At 39.0% G+C, this 20,758-nt stretch overlaps 1 protein-coding gene across 1 annotated transcript in view; it reads left to right on the top strand.

Moving 5' to 3' along the window:
• The window catches only part of rngtt (RNA guanylyltransferase and 5'-phosphatase), a 135,663-nt gene that overhangs the window by 32,325 nt on the left and 82,580 nt on the right, over window positions 1-20,758 (top strand). The window contains exons 9-10 of the mRNA XM_061746417.1: window positions 8,335-8,470; window positions 18,621-18,692. Coding sequence (XP_061602401.1) covers window positions 8,335-8,470; window positions 18,621-18,692 — 208 coding nt within the window. The remainder of the gene's footprint in view (window positions 1-8,334; window positions 8,471-18,620; window positions 18,693-20,758) is intronic.

The raw sequence follows: 20,758 nt of genomic DNA, 5'->3' as shown, positions 1-20,758 counted from the left end.
AACTTTTCTCTGCGCAGTGCTTCCTGATAGATAATGCAGTGGTATGTTACCACAGATGTGCAGCAGTTTGTTTTTTGTTTTTTTTTTCTTTCCTTTTTTAGTAGTCTAACCAAGCCCCCCTTTTTACACCACACATTGTGGGTGTTAGCCCCATCAGCTTGTCCTAGGGTCATTTATTTTCACTTATGGACTTGCACTTTGGAGCTCTCAGACTGACATTGAGGGCAGAGAGGATTCGTGTGTTTAAACCTTTGCCCAATCTGGCTCAATATTGGAAAACAGCAGTATTATTTGAAATTATTTGAAATTCTAGGGTGTGATCCAGGGAGACAGCCTGGATCATTCTACCCTGAGCAAGCTCTGTGATGAAATGATAACATGCACCTTGATATGATGTACCCTGAACAGCTTGCTTGATTGATATACCGTCAGACGAAGTGACAGATGTGTGATATATTGGTGATTTTGAGTTGGTGGAGGACTGTTGTCCAGTTTGGGTGTTTTAGGTCAAAACAGATCAGCTCAGTTACCATTAGAGCTCTTAACCAAATACACAGTAATTACCCAGTACAGTGAGCAACCCTGAGATTACAGTTCAACATAAAGTTCCACTTATAATAAGGGAGATCCAAGTCCAAATTGAAAGCTATGAGGGGTCTCAATCAAATTTACACCAGATACATTCTCATATCATATTTGGCAAACAGGTTGTTAAAAAAGCTGCCAATTTAAACATAACAGTCTTTTATTGCTGAATCTCTGAGATGGGGGCACTGAAGGATTAAAAAGTAATTTTCCTGCAATAGCCTTTCTTTCTCTTTTTTTTTTAAATCCAAAAAGGAGGAAAATACAGATATGCTAGCTCAAAAACCAGTAAATCCAGCAAAATGTAAGGTTCTTTAATTCAGTCATGCCAACAAAGTATGACCCCCAGAACACTGCATAAGCCTTTAGGTTAAAAAAAGAAAATGTCTACAGTTTCTTATCTATACATTAACATTTATTTTTATAAACTATATTATACAAGCAGAATATGTTTGCTACAGAATATTAAATGTCTTTCCACTATGTCCCTCTTTCCCTCAGTAGTTGGTTAAGTTGTGTTGGAACCAGGTTAGAAATGATTTAGTTTTGCTCGTCTTAGTTTTTATCTCACCTGCAAAGGCTTGCCATGGATTAGTGGAACTTTGACAACTGCTGCTGCATGCACTTTGAAGATGGAGTAATCTCCTAACAGCTAAGGAAGAGCTTTTGTGTTGGACAAGGGTAACAAGGGAGTTTTATATATATAAAAAATGTATACACATTCTTTAAATAATTATATATTTTTTTTATCACAAGTCAATCAGTGGTCTTTCAGGGTCATCCACCGATTGTGGGTACTACTGTATACGACTGGTAAATATTTCATGTAATTAGAAGATATCTCCATGAACCTTTCTTTGTTGGACATTACAGGTATTTATAGATTCAAGTTTTTGTTCGATTGCAATTTCACTGCAACCTTATTATCACATTATGAAATCTTGTTAATAATGTGCAAATTGAAGCCCAAATCTCGAGTGGTATTCTTCTTTGCTCGTAGCAATCCAGCTTTCATTTGTGAGGATTACCATATTAAATCTTCAAAATAAAATGATCCCAGAAAATTACAGGCCATTATCGTTTGTCTGGAAGAACTGCATTAGAGCAGAGTAATTGTGTTAATAAAGTATCACAAGCTTCATCTTGATTGCAAAAAAAAATATAGTTTCAACTTTTTTTTATCCCCAAAGGTGGGAATTCGTGTTCAGCCAGCAGTCCAAAATAAAACACATGATCATAACAACACGCATCATACATGCATTATACATACAGGACAGATTGGTTAAAACAAAATTACTGGGAAAAAAAAACCTTTAAACTATTTAGGAGACCCACAGCAGCAGGTAAAAGTGAGTTTTTGATCCTGTTGGTCCTTCATTTAAGTATATAACATCTGCGGCCAGGAGGAAGCAGCACAAACTGTTAAAGAACGGATGATTTGGATTGACTCCTTTTCAAGGCTCTGATGAACATTCAAATTATTCAACATCACACCGGCAACCACCCCAGATACTTTAACAAAATTAAAAAACGTAGTCTTGGTTTTTAAGCTAACCAAACCGAACCAGCAGACAACTGCAAAGACAATGAGAGTTAAAAAAAATAATAATCTAAAAATTAAGTAGATTATGTTAAAATTACAGGCGTTGTTGATATTTTTGCACACATCATCAGTCTGTGGCTCAAGGGTGAGCTTGTTGTCAATTAAAATTACACTGACTGACAACTTCAACTGGCTGGTCATCCTTTACTACCGGAGAGCTGACTGTAGATTTCTTCCCAACATCTGCAATCATCTCTTTAGTTTAAGCCACATTGATTTTGAAGAAAAAAACAAAATAGGATTTGCACCGATGAAAATTGTCGTCACATGGTGAGAATTGTTCAGGTTGCCTTTGGACAGCGAACTGGATAGCGTGATGACCTGGTTGAAGACTCTGGAAAGTATTCGTATGAAGAACAAATAAAAGTGGATATAAAACACAACTTTGTGGTGTTCCACTGGAATATAAGAGAGCGTTCAGGAAAACACAACTAACCTTCAAACGCTACAACCTTTCAGTTTAAAAAAAATCCAGCAGCCAACATTGAAGACCATTTTTATTGTGATGGTTGGTCTTCAATCTTTGTGCTAAAACATGAGGCTGAATGCAATCAAGAGCTGTTGAAGAATCAATCGAAAATAGCAACACTAATGACGTAGCACACGCCATGTGTGACAGGGTCATATTTAATACGGCGGTAATGGCATCATCCAAACCCCTGCTGGACCTGGAGGCGAATTGGGTTTGGTCCAAATCTGCCTCAACTATCCTAAGCTCATCTTTCACCAATCTATCAAGGGTTTTCATTATTAATGAGGTCTGGGCTACAGGCCGATAGTCATTCAGTTTTTTATGTGTGTTGTTTTTTGGCACAGGGACGGTTATTGAGTCCTTCCTGATGCGGGGGACCCTTTACAGGTGGAGTGGCACTGAAAAAACTAAAGCAAAAAACGTTTGCCAACTGTTGAGCATAGTTCCGTTTGACTGAGATTGATTTTGTTGCATATCAAAAGGAATAATTTGCTTGCGACATCCATGTGAAGTCCCCAGTTGAAGACTGTTTCTGTCACTGTTGTTTTTTTGATGAGGTGTTGTCCACTATAGCAACTTTTGCAACATTCTTCTTTGCACGATGGTCTGCACGGATTCCAGAGCACAGCACCAGCCTTTTTATCTATTTGTTCACTCATTCAAGTCTTTGGTTTTGATGCTGCTGCCCAAGTGGAGCCTGTAGATGAACCTGTATGCTTCTGTTGTGCCACAGCGGTTGCGCTGTTCAGTTATCAAGATTTATTAATAATTTTATTCAACAATTATTAATAATTAATAAAGTAGATTACTTATCTAATTGAATTATCAGAATCAAATCAGGGCACCACCTGGGTTTAACCATGAAAAATGATAACTTTAACAGCAAATCAGTCTCAAAAATAGGGGTTATTCTGTAGAGTAACAGTAAAGGGCTGTTATTTCTGCAGGATGATGTTGAAGCCTCTTAAATAGTTCAGCACTAGCTCTGTCAAACAGCCATTGTGACAAAATATGTGTAAAACAACACAAACGACTCAATCAGAATTTATTTACACCCAGGTGTCAAGCAGGTGGAAAAGCGACACCATCGAATAAATCCTGACGGCACTCTACATAAAACACTAAACATTAGAAAAACGACAAGAATAAAACTTTAACTGCACAAAGAAAAAGGAATCAAAAATAATAAACACGTGGTACAAAACTTTCGATCATCTGTGTCTCAAAACAACTGGCTGCACGTGGCCTGCAAAGATGGCTGCGGCATTTAAAGATCGCGGCGCCCTCGCCACGCCACGTGCAATCAGAAGGGATGACAAACACGGCATTTAAACCGTGAATAACTGGCGAAACTGGCGCCACAAATTAAACAAACAACAATAACGTCGGTAGTTGCCGGCGTTACACACTAATATGCATATGGTAAATAACGTTGCACACAAATTTAGCTCTAAACCGCTCTAAATTAAACTGATCGCCCAAAACACAGCCTCACGCTTTCTCGATTCCGGATCGGGAAGGACTCGCATTCTCGGGTGCTGATCGAGTGTCTGCTGGGGTTTTCCAGGTGTGGGAGAGCATTCGTTTCGGCTCGGCTCCACCATGCGGCTCGGTTCCTCTGTCCAGCGGGGATCCCACCGGCAGATCGCTCCTGCAGGGATCCTCCGGTAGCCAGCGACTGCTCGGCCCTCTCCTGTTCCTACTTTGAAAAGAAAAGACAGTCTTGCAGCGTGCAACAGCCGGGCCGATCCTTCCCGTCATGGAGCCTCTTGACGCGGCCTCCAGGCGCGGGACGGCCCACTGTAATCAGGGCCGCTCCCGTTTCATCGCCGAGGCACGAGCTTCACGGATGCAGGAGGGTCTGGCTTCTCGGGCTGATGTGGACACGCTGCCGGAGGATCGGGTCCTCCTGGCGAAAGAACTCAAGCAGAGAAAAAGTTAGTAGGAGTGGGAGCCGGCAGCGCTCCGGGCCGCAGGAGACCTCTACGGATCTTCAGGCAGGATGATCCGGCTATTAAAAATAATGCCTGTTCTGTCTTCTTTCACATAGCTAAGATGTTGTATTTCCAGTCTGCTCAGTTGAACAGACGATCCAGTTATCTGTAGTCTTCCACTAACTCCATCTCTTTTCCCAGGATGCAAATGTTATTATTTCTGGTCCTCCTAAAATCTAGTCATCCCATTTTGTCTGATTCACAGATGAGGGGACGGTTCCCACACAATCCACATAGTGGTCAAGTAGTCCTCTGTGATCGGTCTTTGGTTCGTCACTGACGCACCTCTCAAAAGCAGTCACCTGAGTATTTCTTGAAATGACAGAAGTCTGAGGTGTACAGAGTGAAAAGAAACTGTTATAGCACGGTTCCCAGCAGCGCTTCGGTGTTGCTAACCACCCGCTCAGACACACAGGCCTTCAATCTCACAAACTAGGGTCTGTCAGATAGTCAATAATCTGTGACGGCTTTCCTTTGTATTTTCTGGAGTTTCTCACATAACAGGTTAGATAGAATTCTGTTAAACAAGCTGGATAGATCAAAGAAGATGTTCCTCACAGTGTTGCCCACTGTTACTGGATGAGAGTAGGCTTGTTGAAGCATGTAAATGATGGTGTCTTGAAATTCTAATGTAAATCAGTAGCTAGACTCTTCTCCTCCATTGTTCCCCGATGATGGAACGACCTACCAAACTGTCCGATCTGCAGGGTCTGTATCTACTTGTAAGAGCAAGCTAAAGACTCAGCTCTTTAGGGAGCACTTCTGCATCTAGTAAACGTCTCTGCTCAGCAGAATTAGTTAGAAGATCCAGCTCTTCGCAGGACTCAGCACTGAGTAGGCTGCATGCACTTATGACAAGATGATCGTATGATGGTGTCTTTTTAGACGTAGCTTTGTTGTATAAAGGGACTGTTGGGTTGGGCGGAGAAAAAAAATTCAAAAATTCTAGCATTGGCATGGCAGCACCTGTGTCCAACTGGACTCACAGCAGTCTTTGTTTTTTTGCTTGTGGTGTTCTCTCAGATGTAAGTCACTTTGGATAAAAGCGTCTGCTAAACGATAGTTATAGTAGTAAAGTCATATATTTCTCTGGAAAAGGAGTTCTTGTGTACCCTCAATTAATGCACGTTTCAGGACAGACCTCATTTTTTTTATTTTATTTTTTTTATTTAACCTTTATTTAACCAGGCAAGCAATTTAAGAACACATTTCTTATTTACAAGTGCAGCCTAGGGGGGTAAGGGGAGGGAGCTAAGATGAAAAAAACAAAAAACAAAGTATATAAATACACAAAAATACATTAAAACACAATACAAAAGATAAAACAATTAATCATAGTTATTCAGGATATAATCACGATTCTTTGAGGGTCCAGGAAATTAACAGAATTATTCAGAAACGTTGGGAGATTATGTTGCTTTTTTCCCCATCCAAAATTTATCACATGGTTCAGTTTTATGATATAAAAAAACACACATCTGATTTAGGACTCTTACTTATTAGAATATGCATCTTGTTAAATGTGTGCATGCAGGATCCATATTTCAGAATCTGTAGCTTTTAACAGCAACTTCCATTTTTAAAGGACTGCCTTTTGTCTTAGCTACAACCTTAGAATCAAAATAATTTATTTTGGTTAATCGATAAAGCAACATGCTGGGGTGAAAGCAGCCCCAGGTCTGCTATAGAGGGTATGCATTGACGTCACTTTCCCACTGGACCACGCCCCCTTACTCGCATTGAGTGGCAAAAATGGCTGCAACTAGTAGGGGAAACTGTGGAGAAGACGGGATAACAGCCGATTATCGGCTTAAATTAAAGGCAGTTGGACTTGACAGTGACCCGTACAGTTACCTGAAGAACCGGTTGTCTATGGACATAAATATCAGGAAACTCGATTTGTGGCCAAATAATAATATGTACTTAATTTTCTACGCCGGGGAAATACACGAAGCAAAGCTTGAAGGCACACAAAAGTTTTGATGCTTGGTCCTACTTCAAGGCAGGATTTGTTGTAGAAATTAAAGTAATGAGGACACCGGACTTTATGATTTGACCGTTTAACGTAGCACTACCCAAAAATCCAACATTACCTGATACAAAATGGGAACCGCAAATCCACGTTTCGGTGCCTGAAATCCAGTTGTTTCTGTGAATTGCAGCGATCCATTTGTCTCTCTTAAGTTTATTTTTCGGCAGTCTGTAAAACGATAACTCCGATTTCTTGCTAAATCTATGAGTACAGTCGATGGCACAACAGCTCTTTCCCATTTTAGATGATGTTTTCAAGTGCTCAAACTGAAAGTCTACGCTGCCACTCAGTCTTTCTGCCACTCAGTGGGCGTAACCCACTGTGAAGTCGCATCTGTGACGTCATGTGCATTCCCTCTATTAGATGGTAAGGAATGTTAACTTAATTGAGCACCAAGACAATGAGAATTGCATGGCAAATTAATATGCAAAATAGCAGATAATGTTGGCACTTAAGGCATTTGACCTCTGTTGAAATAAATAGACATTTTAATTCTGATAAGACTCAACAATGTAATTCCGTTTCAGTGATTGTGTGGACAAGATCCTTGCAGAAAAATATATACGATTATTACCCTGCTTGCACGGAAGTGGATACATATGTAAAAATAAGCAAGTGTTGGAAGCAGAGACCATCATTTTACGTCTGTTCACAGTAGTTTGCTGGATATCTGTAGTTGTACTGTACCCAATAGAGTCTGGAAAACTGAAGGAGATGCCTGGACAAATACGGTAGTCCTTTTTCATACATGTTGTTTGCAAATACAAAGTAAAAATGACTTCATCTGTAGGGTTCCACTTTATCACTTTGGTGGAATGGCATTGATGATTCATGTTGGAGGAATAACATCCCAATTTATTTTGACGTAGTTCTAAGTGCTATTGTTAATTTCCCTTTTCTTTCCATAACATGTTCTGTTCACATTTAAAATGGCTTTAATTCTTGTTGTTTCGATGCACAACAAAAGTTTGCACTCTTTACTGTGTAAGAATAAACCTAGGGCATCTATTTATTTAATGCAGAAGCTGCACACTTTTGCTCCCTAGTGCAGATTTATTTAGCACATCAGTATGTCGTAACGTTTCGAGCGGTCTCCTCACTTATTTTTTCCTGGATCTATGCTTTGAGACCAGCACCTGTTGAGCTTTTGGATGTGCGCGACCTATTTTATCCTTTAATGCAGAGGCTGCAATTGTTATGCTTCAACTGAGCTTGCCTGGGCTGTGGAGGCCTACAACCCAGGCCGTTTTTGTGGTTGTTTTTACTCTTAATTGGTGTTCACATAGTCCTAGAGATTTGTCATTGCAGAAAAAAAGTGCTCTATCTAAAGCAGAGCCAAATATAAAAATACCTTGTTGTTTTTTTGTGATACAGTTCCTTACATCTTTTTTGTTAATAATATCTGTAATTTAATGTTTGGGTTACAGAGCAAAGGAATTCAATAGCTCTGTTTGGGAGTCTCTATGCAGAAATGTCAGATTATTAAAGGGAACATTTAATGTGAAGTCATGTCAAGCAAAAATGTATTTAACATTAGTTCCACAAATGATTTCCCCACTTCACTTCATGAATCTATTCCAACACTTGACAAATTCACCTTGTTTGCCTGTTAGTCATCTCCATAATAGGACCAACTTTTTCTCCACAGGTACATGATGCTGATCAACGGCAAAAATGAAGTATACATGGTCGACAGGGACAACAGTATCTTCCAGATAGCAAACTTGGAGTTTCCCTTCCGGAAAGAGCCACACGTCCACTTATCACACACTCTTCTGGATGGGGTGAGTTATTATTGTACCATTTACTTTATGTTGAATTGTTGTGTTATCCATGAAAATACTTCATGTCCAGTGCAGGATTGGAAATGAGTTCCCGCTACCTGCCATATGTGGGTTATTTTGAGTAGTGCTCTTGCTCAATCTCCCAGCCACTGCCGCGGACATGTAAAACACGTCGTAAAATAAATAATAACCTTAGAATTTTTCACATTTAACAACAGGGATGGCACCTCGAGTGCGTTTTCTCTGCCTAGACATTTTACGTGAAACTTTTTTTATTGCACTGTAAATGAAGAACAAAAAAAAAAGTTTTCTGTTTTAGTTCATTCTTTTTTTAAATATAATAATAACATGGTGTTAAGTAGCAGAAGTCATAAGATGCGTTGAGCCAAAAACTGAAATTAGCTTGTGACTAACTCTGGTGCAGCCTTTTTAATGTACCTGCACATTGTCCTTTAAATAAATAATAGGGGCGTAACGATACACTAATCTCACAATACCGTACGATACACGATATTGAGGTCACGATAACCAGTGGCGGCCTTTGGCATCAGGGGGCCCGTTTCAATATTTAATATGGGGCCCTATTTATTAATATATTCACCAGCTATGTGTCCTGCGTCCGTGACGCATTATAAGCTGAAAGAACGCAGTAAACGCATCCATGCGTGACGCATGGATGCGTTTACTGCGTTGGTGTTATTATGCCGCGTTCCATGTGTCCTCGGAAGTCAGAATTTCCCAGTTCCCAGTCGGAATTTTCAACTGGAACGCCCCTCAAAGTGGGATTTCCTACTGGGAAAGTGGGAGAAGCTTCACCACCCCCGAGTTACCATTCCAAGATGGCTGCCATTCCCAGTTCCCAGTTCCGATTTCCGAGGTAAATGGAACGCGGCATTAGAGTGGGCGGCAGCCGCTGCTGTAGTCGGTGCAGATGCTGGACCAAAGAAAGAGGTCACTTTCGGAAGACTACTGTTACCTTTCTTAATTTCCAGTCCTATCTCCGAACCGTAGTTGGGAGAGCTCGTATTTAAATACGGTTTCTGGCTCGTTGCTGGTAACCGGCGGTTGTCTGGAGTCCGGGGAAAGTGAAGGAAAAAAGGACGGAGGAAAAATACTGTCCGTGCAACGTCGCACATTTATTACAAACTTGTAAAGAGCAAACAAAACACGTGAGGGCCGACAACTGAAACTAACGGAGGACACACTGAAAAGTAACTGAACACGTGTACCGGTCTTCCACACGCGCACACCTGCATCTCCCTCTCTCTCCTCTGCTGCACCCACTACGTCTCACACACACACACCCGAACACAGACACCGCCTTAAAGGGGACCGGGCTGGCCGGTAACACTACTCACAGCTTTCTTCTTTATATCTGCTAATTTTCTCTTTTCAGCACCACTCTGGTATGTTCGTTTCATTTTTCTTGGATGTTAGCTGGTTAGTTTAGTGGCGGGTAGTGATTTATTATTGTGTCTTCCTTGCGCATTTATTTTTTTGTCAGTCAGTTGGGGGGCCCCCTGGTGGCCGGGGCCCGTTTCAACTGAAACGGTTGAAACATAGGTAAGGCCGCCTATGACGATAACAATACGATATTATAGCAGTATTTTTTCAACAACCTTGAATGAGGAACATATGACTGGAAAAAATTGTCTTTTATTTGAAAGACACAAAATACAAAACAATGCTGTGCATTTGCCCTATTGTTACAGGTTGTAATGCTTTATAACTGTTTAAGTTTTAAAGAGAAAGCCAGGCCAACCATTTTCCACAAACTGAACTAAAAGTAAATGTCAGGTTTGCATTATGCATCTTCAGTAAAAGTATTTTAGTAAAAATATTTTGCCACAAACTGAATAGTTTCTCTCATGTATGATTTGACTTTTTTTCTTTTCCAGAAATTTAACAACTAAAATTAAATGAATAAATAAAAGTAAATATATTCTTTATATTCTGATGTAAATCAGGGACTATAATGACACTAGTCAGTTTATCTGTAGTGATTAGTCTGTTTTAGATTGGACGGAGTGATACGGCACTAGGTGCTGTGTTGATGTTCTAAAATCCTACACTGTTGAGCGGACATTAAAGTACACTCGAACTCAGCAGAAGTTGTCCCCGTGTTTATCATACTCACGACCCGAAAAAGGTTTAATTTAATAAGGTAAGGCGTAACTCTACACCAGACTTAAAAGTTCAGAGCTCAAAACCCCGCTAGAGTCCCGTGATCAGGACGTAAAACGGGACTAGTTTCTTCTGAGCGGAGTAAGATTTTTTTTTGTCCATATTAATAACCCAATATCGCGATACAGTTTGTCACCTCCACGACACGTATTGTGACGTTTTTGTATGTGGCACGATATATTGTTACACTCCAAATAAATAAATAAATAAAATAAAACACGAGACATAGAAGTATACATTTTTTAAATAGTCGAGTATATGACAACAGTTACCCTGACAGGTGGTGTCTGACAAGAAGAGTCTTTTCTGTTCTTTGTGAACACTAGTATGCTTTGGGTTTTATTTTTCTAATACTTTTTTCTTGATTTAGTCCAGTAAAACATCTAATTTTACTGTCTAAACTGACAAAAAACTAAACAAAAGAGCACCATTTATAAACGAAAGACAAAGTGCCAGCAGTTATTTCATGGCCATCTATTGCTTACACATTTTTCTCTTCGCTCTGGTGAAATACCGCATGCCAACCGTCAATTATAGCATTTCTTCCATAGTTTTCATTGTTCCATTATTTGTTGTCAAGATGTTGGAAGTTAAAGGTCGTGTAAATAGAGGTGGTACTGTTTATAGTGGAGAACAAACCTGCTTCCTGTTCCAAGCGGAGTTGAGTCCTAATGTAGTGTGGAAGAAAAAGGATATAATTGTTATTCATTTTCTTGAAGGTGTTTTACTGTAACACTTAGCTGTGCGCAGGGGTCGATGACTTATCCTCTCGCTGTAATAACAGGCTCAGGCTTTCATGGGCATGTTTGCACTGTATAGGTCACTCAGATCCCTGCTCCCCCCAGCAGCAGGTGCACAGACATGAGTCATTTCACACTCCCTTTCCGACGAAACCTAGGGGAGGAAATTGCTGCATGTTCATGTAGTTAGAGGTTTGATTATGAATTTTAAGCAGTGTTTGTGTTTGGTATTCTTGCAGATAATTTGCCCGTCATTGTTTTGTTTTATTCTGCTTTGTCAAAGTTCAACAATTTATTCAAATGACTGTGTGACTCCATGTAACACATCCGACTAATGTGATGAATTGAGCTTCCACGCTCAGACAGGATGTTTAATTGCAGCTTTTTGCTGTTCCTAGGAAGGAGCAGTGATATGTATTTACATTGCCACAAGGTTTGTTTTGACTTTAACTGTTGATGCCTCTGGCTCTCGGTTCATAAAGGTCCGCGTTTAGCTTTTAATAGTGAGCCGTGTAGATGCATCATTGTGTTTTCTGATATGATTCATCTTACTCCCAAAGCGACTGGTCTCTGTTTTCAGGGCATTTCATAGTAGTTTTGAACAAACTTAACAATGTTTAACAAGCTTTTATAAGTTCTATTCCACTTTTGGATTGAATTTCTGCTGGATTTACTTGGTCACTTGGTTACTATGTGTATTTGCCTCTTTCTGTCTGTGTAATGGGTTAAGGTGCCTCATGCACATTGACGGGAGCCTTTTGCAATTTCATCATTTCTTGTCTCCTGTCCCTCTACCAGTGCAGTGCATGCCTGTTGTTCACTCCCTTTTTTCTTTCCGTCAGTCTGGCTCTTGGAAGGTTAGTTTATATACTCGGACCGCTTGTCCTGAGACGTGGGAAGTAAAATGTTATTAGCCATGAAGGATACAAATTGGAATAATTTCTCTTCATGACTGTGCATAATAATGCACTACTAAAAGCAATTAACACACAGTTGTACTCTATCATCTTTGAAAAACAGCACTGTGGAATTTTCCACCATATTGAGGTTTGTTTAAAAGCAAAAATCTGAACCTTTTGTTGTGAAAAATAAAGCGTTACATTTTGTAGCTTGATCCTCAGTCAAAGACAAATACAATTTCTTGCCATTCTAGACATCTAGCCTTTTTCCTACCATTTTTTTAAAATAAAAATATCTAAATATCTACCATATAGTCATGAAGAAATGAATTTATGCCCAGAGAAATGGGGATATGGTTGCTTCATTTATTTTTTCTCTGAGTGACATTTGATTCCCATGATAGGTCATCTTACCTGAGCTCCATGCTTCTTCTTATAACACCACCATTGGAACACCTCAATCTGGTATCAAAACTAAACACTAAATACACAACTTGATGTGACAGGGAATGTTTAAAAAAAACAAAAAAAAACATTTGCAAAAGACTCTTGGCAGGTAAAAGAATTAACCATTTGTCAACCCTGTCTACAGCTTCCCCAGAAACATTTTCAGGCCTGATATGGACCAGAAATGACAGATGAGGCATCGTAATGGTGCACAGGCTAGGGTTGCACGGTGTAGGGAACATTTATCATCACTGCATGAGTTATATGTGCAATATCAATTTTGCAAAAGAAATTTGCAAAGTGATACTAATGGTTTAAAAAAAGAAAAGTAACAGTAGTCCATTATTTTTCGAAGTGTCATGCATTCACACTCTAAATGTTCGCAATGTATTTTTCATTGTCAGCTTTATTTATATAGCGCATATAAATCCTACGGCCAACCAAAGTGCTTTACAGTAAAAAAAATCATCATCAATAAGAAACAAACATTAAATTAAGACGGATAAAAATCCAGTAGGTGTGGCTGCTCAGCCAAATGCCGAGGTGAACAAATGGGCTTTAAGACACGTTTTAAAAATGGAAAGGCTATTAATAGCCAGCATAGAGAGAGTGAATGTGTTCCACAGCGTGGGAGCCACAACTACAAAAGATTGATCTCTTCTGGTCCAGGACCATCTGGTCAGCTGACCCAAGGCTTGATTCACCGTAACAAGGTCGGATAAATAATCTGGGGCCAATCAATTCAAAGACTAAAAATTAGAGTTACAATAATCTAAGTGCGATGTAATAAAAGCGTGGATAACTCTTTCCAGATTAGCTCTGGCTAGAAGCCGAAGCTGGAAGAAGATAGCCTTAACCACGGGGTGATTTGCTTGTCTAATTTGAATGAGCCATCAATAAAACCAAGATTCCTTGCCTGTGATTGTATATAAGGTGCTAGTGGGCCAAGGGAGCTGGTAAGAACCTGGACACTGTCAGGCCGACCAAACGGAACAATCGCAGTTTTCGTTTCATTTAATCTAGAAAATTTAAGTCCATCTATGTCTTAATATCCCCCATCCAATTAAACACAGCATGAAGAGATTCCTTAGAAGGGGGCTTTAATGGCAAGTAAACCTGCACATCGTCAGCGAAGCAGTGAAAAGGAATAATATGCTTCCTAAATATTGACCCCAGGGGTAACATGTAAAGGGAGAACAGTAGAGGACCCAGAGCCGATCCCTGGGGGACCTCACAGGTCAGAGGGGTCACTGAAGAGGAAAACTGCCCCAACGGCACACAGAAAGATCTATCAGCAAGGTATGATTTAAACTAGTCAAACACTGTGTCTTTAATGCCTACACAGTGCTCAAGGCTTGACAGGAGAATAGTGTGATCCACTGTGTCAAATGCTGCTATTAGGTCTGAAAGAATTGAAAAGGCACAATTACCAGAATCAAGGTTTAACAGAAGATCATTAAAAACATTTAAAAGAGCAGTTTCAGTGCTGTGAAGAGGCTTAAAACTAGACTGAAACGATTCAACAGTGTTGGCTCATTAAAAAAAAATGATTTTAGTTGGTTACAAACAACTTTCTCTAAAACTTTAGAAACAACAGGGTTTTTAGAAATTGGCCTGAAATTGGACAGCACCAATGGATCCAAGTTTTTCCTTTTTTTTTTTTTTAAAAGGGGTCGGACTAAGTCAGGGTTCAAAGGAGGAAGGAATGGATCCAGAGCTGAGACAAAGGTTTATAAGAAACAAGATACAGTAAAAGATCCAACTGAGCTAAGAACCTTTTTTAAGCAAACGAGATGGAATGCTGTCGGATGGACAATTAGCAGAACGTAGATGTTCAACAATATCAGTGAGTCTAGAAAGTGAAATAGGCTCAAACTGGTGAAAGACAGCTGAGCTTGTAGGAATTGAGGGAATCTGAGCAGGCTGAGGCAGCGAGGATTTAAGAGCAGGATTGTTGTTTACAAAAAACTGCAAAAAAATAAATAAAAAAAACAGGTCGGAAAAGGATATATGGCAGATTTCAGTTATTTGTACATTAAATCCATATGATGGTACACAATCCAAAACGTGGCCTTTTTTGCAGACATTGAAATCACCAACAATGAAATAGTGATCATATTCCAGAACCACACACACACACACACACACACACACACACACACACACTGTTGGATGTTGGATCAAAACAATGTGTGTTCTTCCATGCTTCTATATGGGTTTAACTGCCCTGTTTTACATTGCTTCTTGTGATAGTTTCTTTGGGCAAGAACAATAAAGATTTCTTTTATTAATTTTTTTTACAGTCTTAACCAGTAAGGACCCATGATGACACAGTTGTCACACTGCCTTTAAATACTCTGGAGTTCCTGACACATATCGTCCACTTCGTTTGTATTTTGCACCTCAAATTTCTTCAAGTAGAAATGGGTCTTGGTTTTCCTGGGTTACCTTTCACCCAATTTGGTGGCCAACAACGTTGCTGAAATGACCACATACTCATGTGGAAAATATTTCAAGGGAAGCTGAAAATGTTCTTCTGCAATGATTAATTGTTTTTTTTTTTTAAGAAAGCTGTACTGCCATATAAAGTTGTTTTTGTTTTTTAATAATACAGCAGTTGCTGGGTGCAGTTTTTATTTACTTTCTTTCCCAATCAAACAATGTTGCTTTAGTAAAGATAATACTTCTAACTTTTTCAGTGTCTTCATTGGCCATTTATTCTGAGGGATAATTTATAAGACACTAGAGAAACATTAGCTGCATACACTGAAGAATATGTTTATACTGTGTGTTGCAAGTGACATGATATTCACTGTTTTCTTAAATCATATCACTTATTTTTCGAATTTCTTGCCACCCCCATAAATACCGGATCATCTTCTATCAGAGCATGCAGGAAATACTTACTAATTTCTTCTTTGTCTTTGTCCTGGCTTACTTGCTAATTACCTGCCCTAATAGGCTAGTGCTGCCACTAACGATTATTTTCTTGTCCATTTATCTATTGATTATTTTTTTTGAATAATCTAACAATTATTTTTTTAATTAATTTTAAATTAAGGATTTTTGTTCTTTTTAATGCATCTTTCTGTTAACTGCCAACAAATAATGCATTTAGCCATTCTCACAATGTATTACTAAAAAATAAGATACATCTCATACATAAACAAAAAGCACAAGTGTCTTAGGGCATCTTTTGGTTTATTCAGAAAATTCTCCTTAAAAAGTCCTTAATTCTAACATAGATTCTGTTCAATGTTGTAAGTCTGAATGGTTTTCCATCACATGCCTTAATCACTACAAATTCCCGTTGAATAAAGTTACTTTTTTTTATTTTAAATGATCTTTGCCAACTGTTACATTGACAAACGTGATAAAGAACATATTAATAGAAATTAGGGATGTCCCAATACCATTTTTTTCACACCAAGTACGAGTATGAGTATTTTAATTTGTGTACTCGCCGATACCGAGTACCGATCCGATACTTCTACCACAAAAATAACTAGGCTAAAAATGCAATGAAAAATGCAATGAATTGGAAGACAGGTTTTATTTGCAACAGAAATTCAATTTTAAACAAAACTCGGCCAGCTAGGCTACATTGAGCTGTTACTTTTCTTTATCCCTTTTATCCACGTACGCGTCAATCTCATGACATCACTGAGTGATTCTTTGGGAACAATGTTTGTTTTTGCATGTTTTGTCACATATACACAGACTCAAACACACACAGTTTCTATGAGTTCATGGGCTTGTTCTAGTTCTGCCTGGTTAAAAAAGTACAAAGGCTTGAAATTTTGTGCTACTTGTGCTTAATTTATTTTTTTTATTCTGTTATTTTATTATTTATTAAAGTACTTGAATTTACTTTAAGATTAATTTAATTTAGCTATTTTTTATTTATTTTATTGATTTAATTTGCCTGAAGATGATTATTTTGTACTTCAGACGTTACTCAACAGTTACTCAGTACTTGAGTAGTTTTTTCACCAAGTACTTTTTTACTTTTACTCAAGTAATTATTTGGATGACTACTTTTTACTTCTAATTGAGTCATATTATTCTGAAGTAACAGTACTTTTACTTGAGTACATTTTTTGGCTCCTCTACCCACCTCCGGAAACAACACAAACAATCAAATAGAATTTAAAAAACAGGCTAAATGAAATGATGTTACACACTCTTGTACAGTAGGTGGTGGTATGCACCTTAAAGTTGGTTGCTATCCGCCAATAAAACAGAGAAGAAGAAGAACATTAACAATCCCATTCTTACAGTCCGGTTATATAGAGTGCCGTTTCAGGCAAGATAGTGACAATTAATGTAAGCAGGACGTCAGCAGGGTGGACATATTTCATAATAAGGGACGACGACAGAAGCAACACAGACTGCAGGCTGTCGGCGCGGCTAACGCGGCTAACGGCTAACCGGAATGTAACAATGGGATTGTTTATGTTGTACTGTGAGTTACGTGGAGTGTTTAATAAAGTTCCCTGTGAGTAAGGTTTGTCCAGTTTGTATAATTAAGGACGATAGAATTTACTGAAACATGGAACAGCTAGCTACAGCCACAGAGCTGCTGCTGCTCAGCCAGGCTGGCAGGCCCGGGGAGCCGCGGGGCGGCTCAACATCCCACCCTAGCGGCGCTAACCAGTAACTACAAGTATCGGTGCGTGGTAAAGCGGAGAATTTTTGCGAGTACGAGTATATGAGGGCAGTATCGGCCCCCGATACCGATACCAGTATCTGTATTGATACCAGTATCGGTATCGGGGCATCCCTAATAGAAATCAATATTGTTTAGTTTTTTATTGCTCAAAAAAGTAAAAAAATAGACAAACACTTTGAAGCAGGTAAGCCATTAGCATCATAATTTTATTTTTTACACCAGAAAATCATCAAACCACGACTTACATGTGAAAACTATAAAATAACAAATTACATTTAATGCAGATAATGCTTTTACTGTTTATTTACCTTAATAATTAGGTAAATACTTTGTTTTAGTGTCATCACTTTGAGGTTGGAGAACCACAGGAAGTTTTCTTTTAAGATCCTCACGCGTGGCGTTTCTTGTGCTGCTGTGATACGCCATTTCGATTTTACAGAGCGTGGAGAGCACCATTTTGTTGGGTTTCTCCCTGAAAAAGTCCCAAACCTTAGATGCCCGAATCCAGTTTTTAGAGGTAGAAGTTTCATATGCTTCTTGTACTCGCCATTGTCAGGGTGTTGTGTATATGCGGCATGCGACTCATCGACACATTCTATGCAAGTTGATATATTTACGTACAGTAATCAACGTAATCGATTGTTGCAGCTCTAATGTAGGCCACAATTATTTTTTGTTGATTATTAATTGATTATTGGCTTAGCAATTTGTCGTGGTTCTGATAAGTTTTGATACTATTATAGTTTACACCTACCGACAATTGAATTATTCACATGCCCTTCCTAAACAATAGTAGCCATTTGTTTTGTTCACTTTGACTAGTTCGAGAGTGGAGACGGTCCCGTTTTCATCTTAGCTGTCGCTTGGTCACCAGGTTGTGTAACACTTTACTTAAAACTAATCATCTGCCTGAATGTCCTGTACCGCAGCTGCACGTCACCTCCACTGGAGAGCTTTGCATAATAGATGTGAAGGACTATTTCTGCGTTATGTCCTCCTTCACCAGACCCTACCCAATACACACACACACACACACACACACACACACACACACACACACACACACACACACACACACACACACACACACACAGACACCACTTTAGTCATACAGGGATGTTTCTGTATACTTTCTTTGTCTTTCTACTCAACCGTATAATTGTTTTAAAGATCTTTTCATACCCTGACCTTTGTCTTTATCCCTGCAGGAGATGATCATCGACAAGGTGAATGGTCAGCCCGTCCCCCGCTATTTGATATATGACATCATCAAATTCAGAGTGAGTAGCCTGAGCTTTTTAGAATGTACAGGGTCAAGGTCTAAGGTGGAGAGCACTTGGGAAGAATGCCATTAACCCTGCAATGCTCTTTTTGCATTTTCTTTCCCCTAAGGTTGAACAAAAGGATTTGTATTTTCTGTGGCTGTAATCAGCAGCTTGTAGCATACATAACAAGAACAAAAGGTTGACATGTGTGTCAAGAAGTTGCATAGTCTGGACATGGGATTTCAGGTTTTAGTTTGTTTTTTAAAGCTGAAAAATCTTAATTCCCTGTTGGCTTCTTTGGATACTATAATGTAGTCGTCTGCAAAGAAGAGCTCATTCAAGCTCTGCAATATTTGCATAGAGATGAGACGGTTTTCCCATTCTGCATGGCTTTGCCTAAAGCCCACACCCTGTCATGCATCAGGCTTTTTTTTATAAACTTTGACCTTAAAGATCATTTTGGATGACCCCAATGCTGAATATTTAACCTTTCGACTTTAGGTAGTGATGAGTGCAAAAACCACAAAGGTGTATGTTTTTGCATGACTCTTGTAATCTGGTTTATCGTAATCTTGTCGTCATGGCACAATCCAGGCATTATCTGTCTATGTATTGTCACTTTCATAACCTGAGTATGCTTCTCTGGGGACCGACCAGCCTGGAGATTTGGGTTTGGAACAAATCAACTCTTTCAATGACAAAATCCCCCTCTTTTTCCAATCACCATAGGCTTCTGAAATATGACATTTCCCTGGGTTGCTCTGGAACTTCCCATGTCCCAGAGACAACAAATATCCCCTCTGTAGAGAGCGGCCCCATTCTTACAGTACAATAGTCCCAGGTTAAAACACGTCTTCTATGTTTCTCCTGTCTGGGAGACAGAAAGCGATTTAAACTGCTCTGACAAAAGGCAGATGACCAAACCCTGAGCGATCAGCTGTGATTATCTGTGACTCCATATTGTGAGTGTCAGAAGCTTCACAATTTTCTTTTGAAAAACCTCAAGGATTTAGCGCCATCACTTTTCTCCTGCATTGTAACAGTAAATGTTAACAAGGGAACAGACAGAATTGTTTTTCAATAGTCTAAATCAACTCAGGCTGTTACAGAGTCACACGGTCACCAAGTTTCTGTCTGATTTCTAGATTATTCTGAGGTAATGCTAAAACCAATAGTTAATATAGTGTGGGATTGTCATATTTATTTTCTAATGTCAAATGGCAACACATTGACACAAGACAAGGCACGTTTATTTGTACAGCACATTTCAGCAACAAGGCAATTCAAGGTGCTTTACATAATGAAAAAGGCAAAGGCATAATAAGAAAACGTTAGACTTAAGATAGAATAACAATGTGGTACTGAAATTGAACACTGTTTACATTTAAATTCACCTTGGAACCTTATTTGTGTTTTTTCCTGTAATGATATGGGGTTTGGAAAAACGTGCAATTACGATCAGTGAATCTGTGTTATCTATTTTACATCTCAGATATTATCAGACTCAGCAGTTTTTTTTTCCTTTTTATTTTGTCAAGCACTTTGCGTTACAGTTCTGCTTGCAAAAGATCCCTAAATTAAGTATTTAAGCTTTTATCAGTGAAACTGGTTAACCTCAGCTATTTAAATATTTTCAGTGATTCTTATTGGATTTTAATTAGCATAATTCCAATCTATTACTTGCATCTATGCTGAGTGCATCCATGTTTACATTTTTTTTTAAAATGTATGTGTAATATGATGTTTCTCCCTTTTGGATTGTTTCAACCTGGCCATTTTGCTTGAACATCCTGAGGACAGTACAAGGCTGTTAATCTCTTAACACGCTTCCAAATTGTGAATTTATTCATCTTCTCAAGCAATTTGCATGTTGCTACTGGTGAGCAGGCAGATTCGGAGACAGCATACTGAGCTGGCAGTTTGCCTTTGGTAAGCCTCTGCTGTGGCCTTTAAAAATAACTTTATAGTAAGGCTGGGGATCAATTCAAATGCAGTGGCGGCTTGTCAATAGCGGGCGCTAGGGCGCCGCCCCCATTAAAATTACTGGGGGGAAAAAAAAAAATATATAGACACAGTACACA

Source organism: Cololabis saira, chromosome 18 (assembly GCF_033807715.1).
Source record: "Cololabis saira isolate AMF1-May2022 chromosome 18, fColSai1.1, whole genome shotgun sequence".
In the NCBI taxonomy this organism is placed as follows: domain Eukaryota; kingdom Metazoa; phylum Chordata; class Actinopteri; order Beloniformes; family Belonidae; genus Cololabis; species Cololabis saira.
This window is presented reverse-complemented; position numbering and strand designations above follow the sequence as displayed.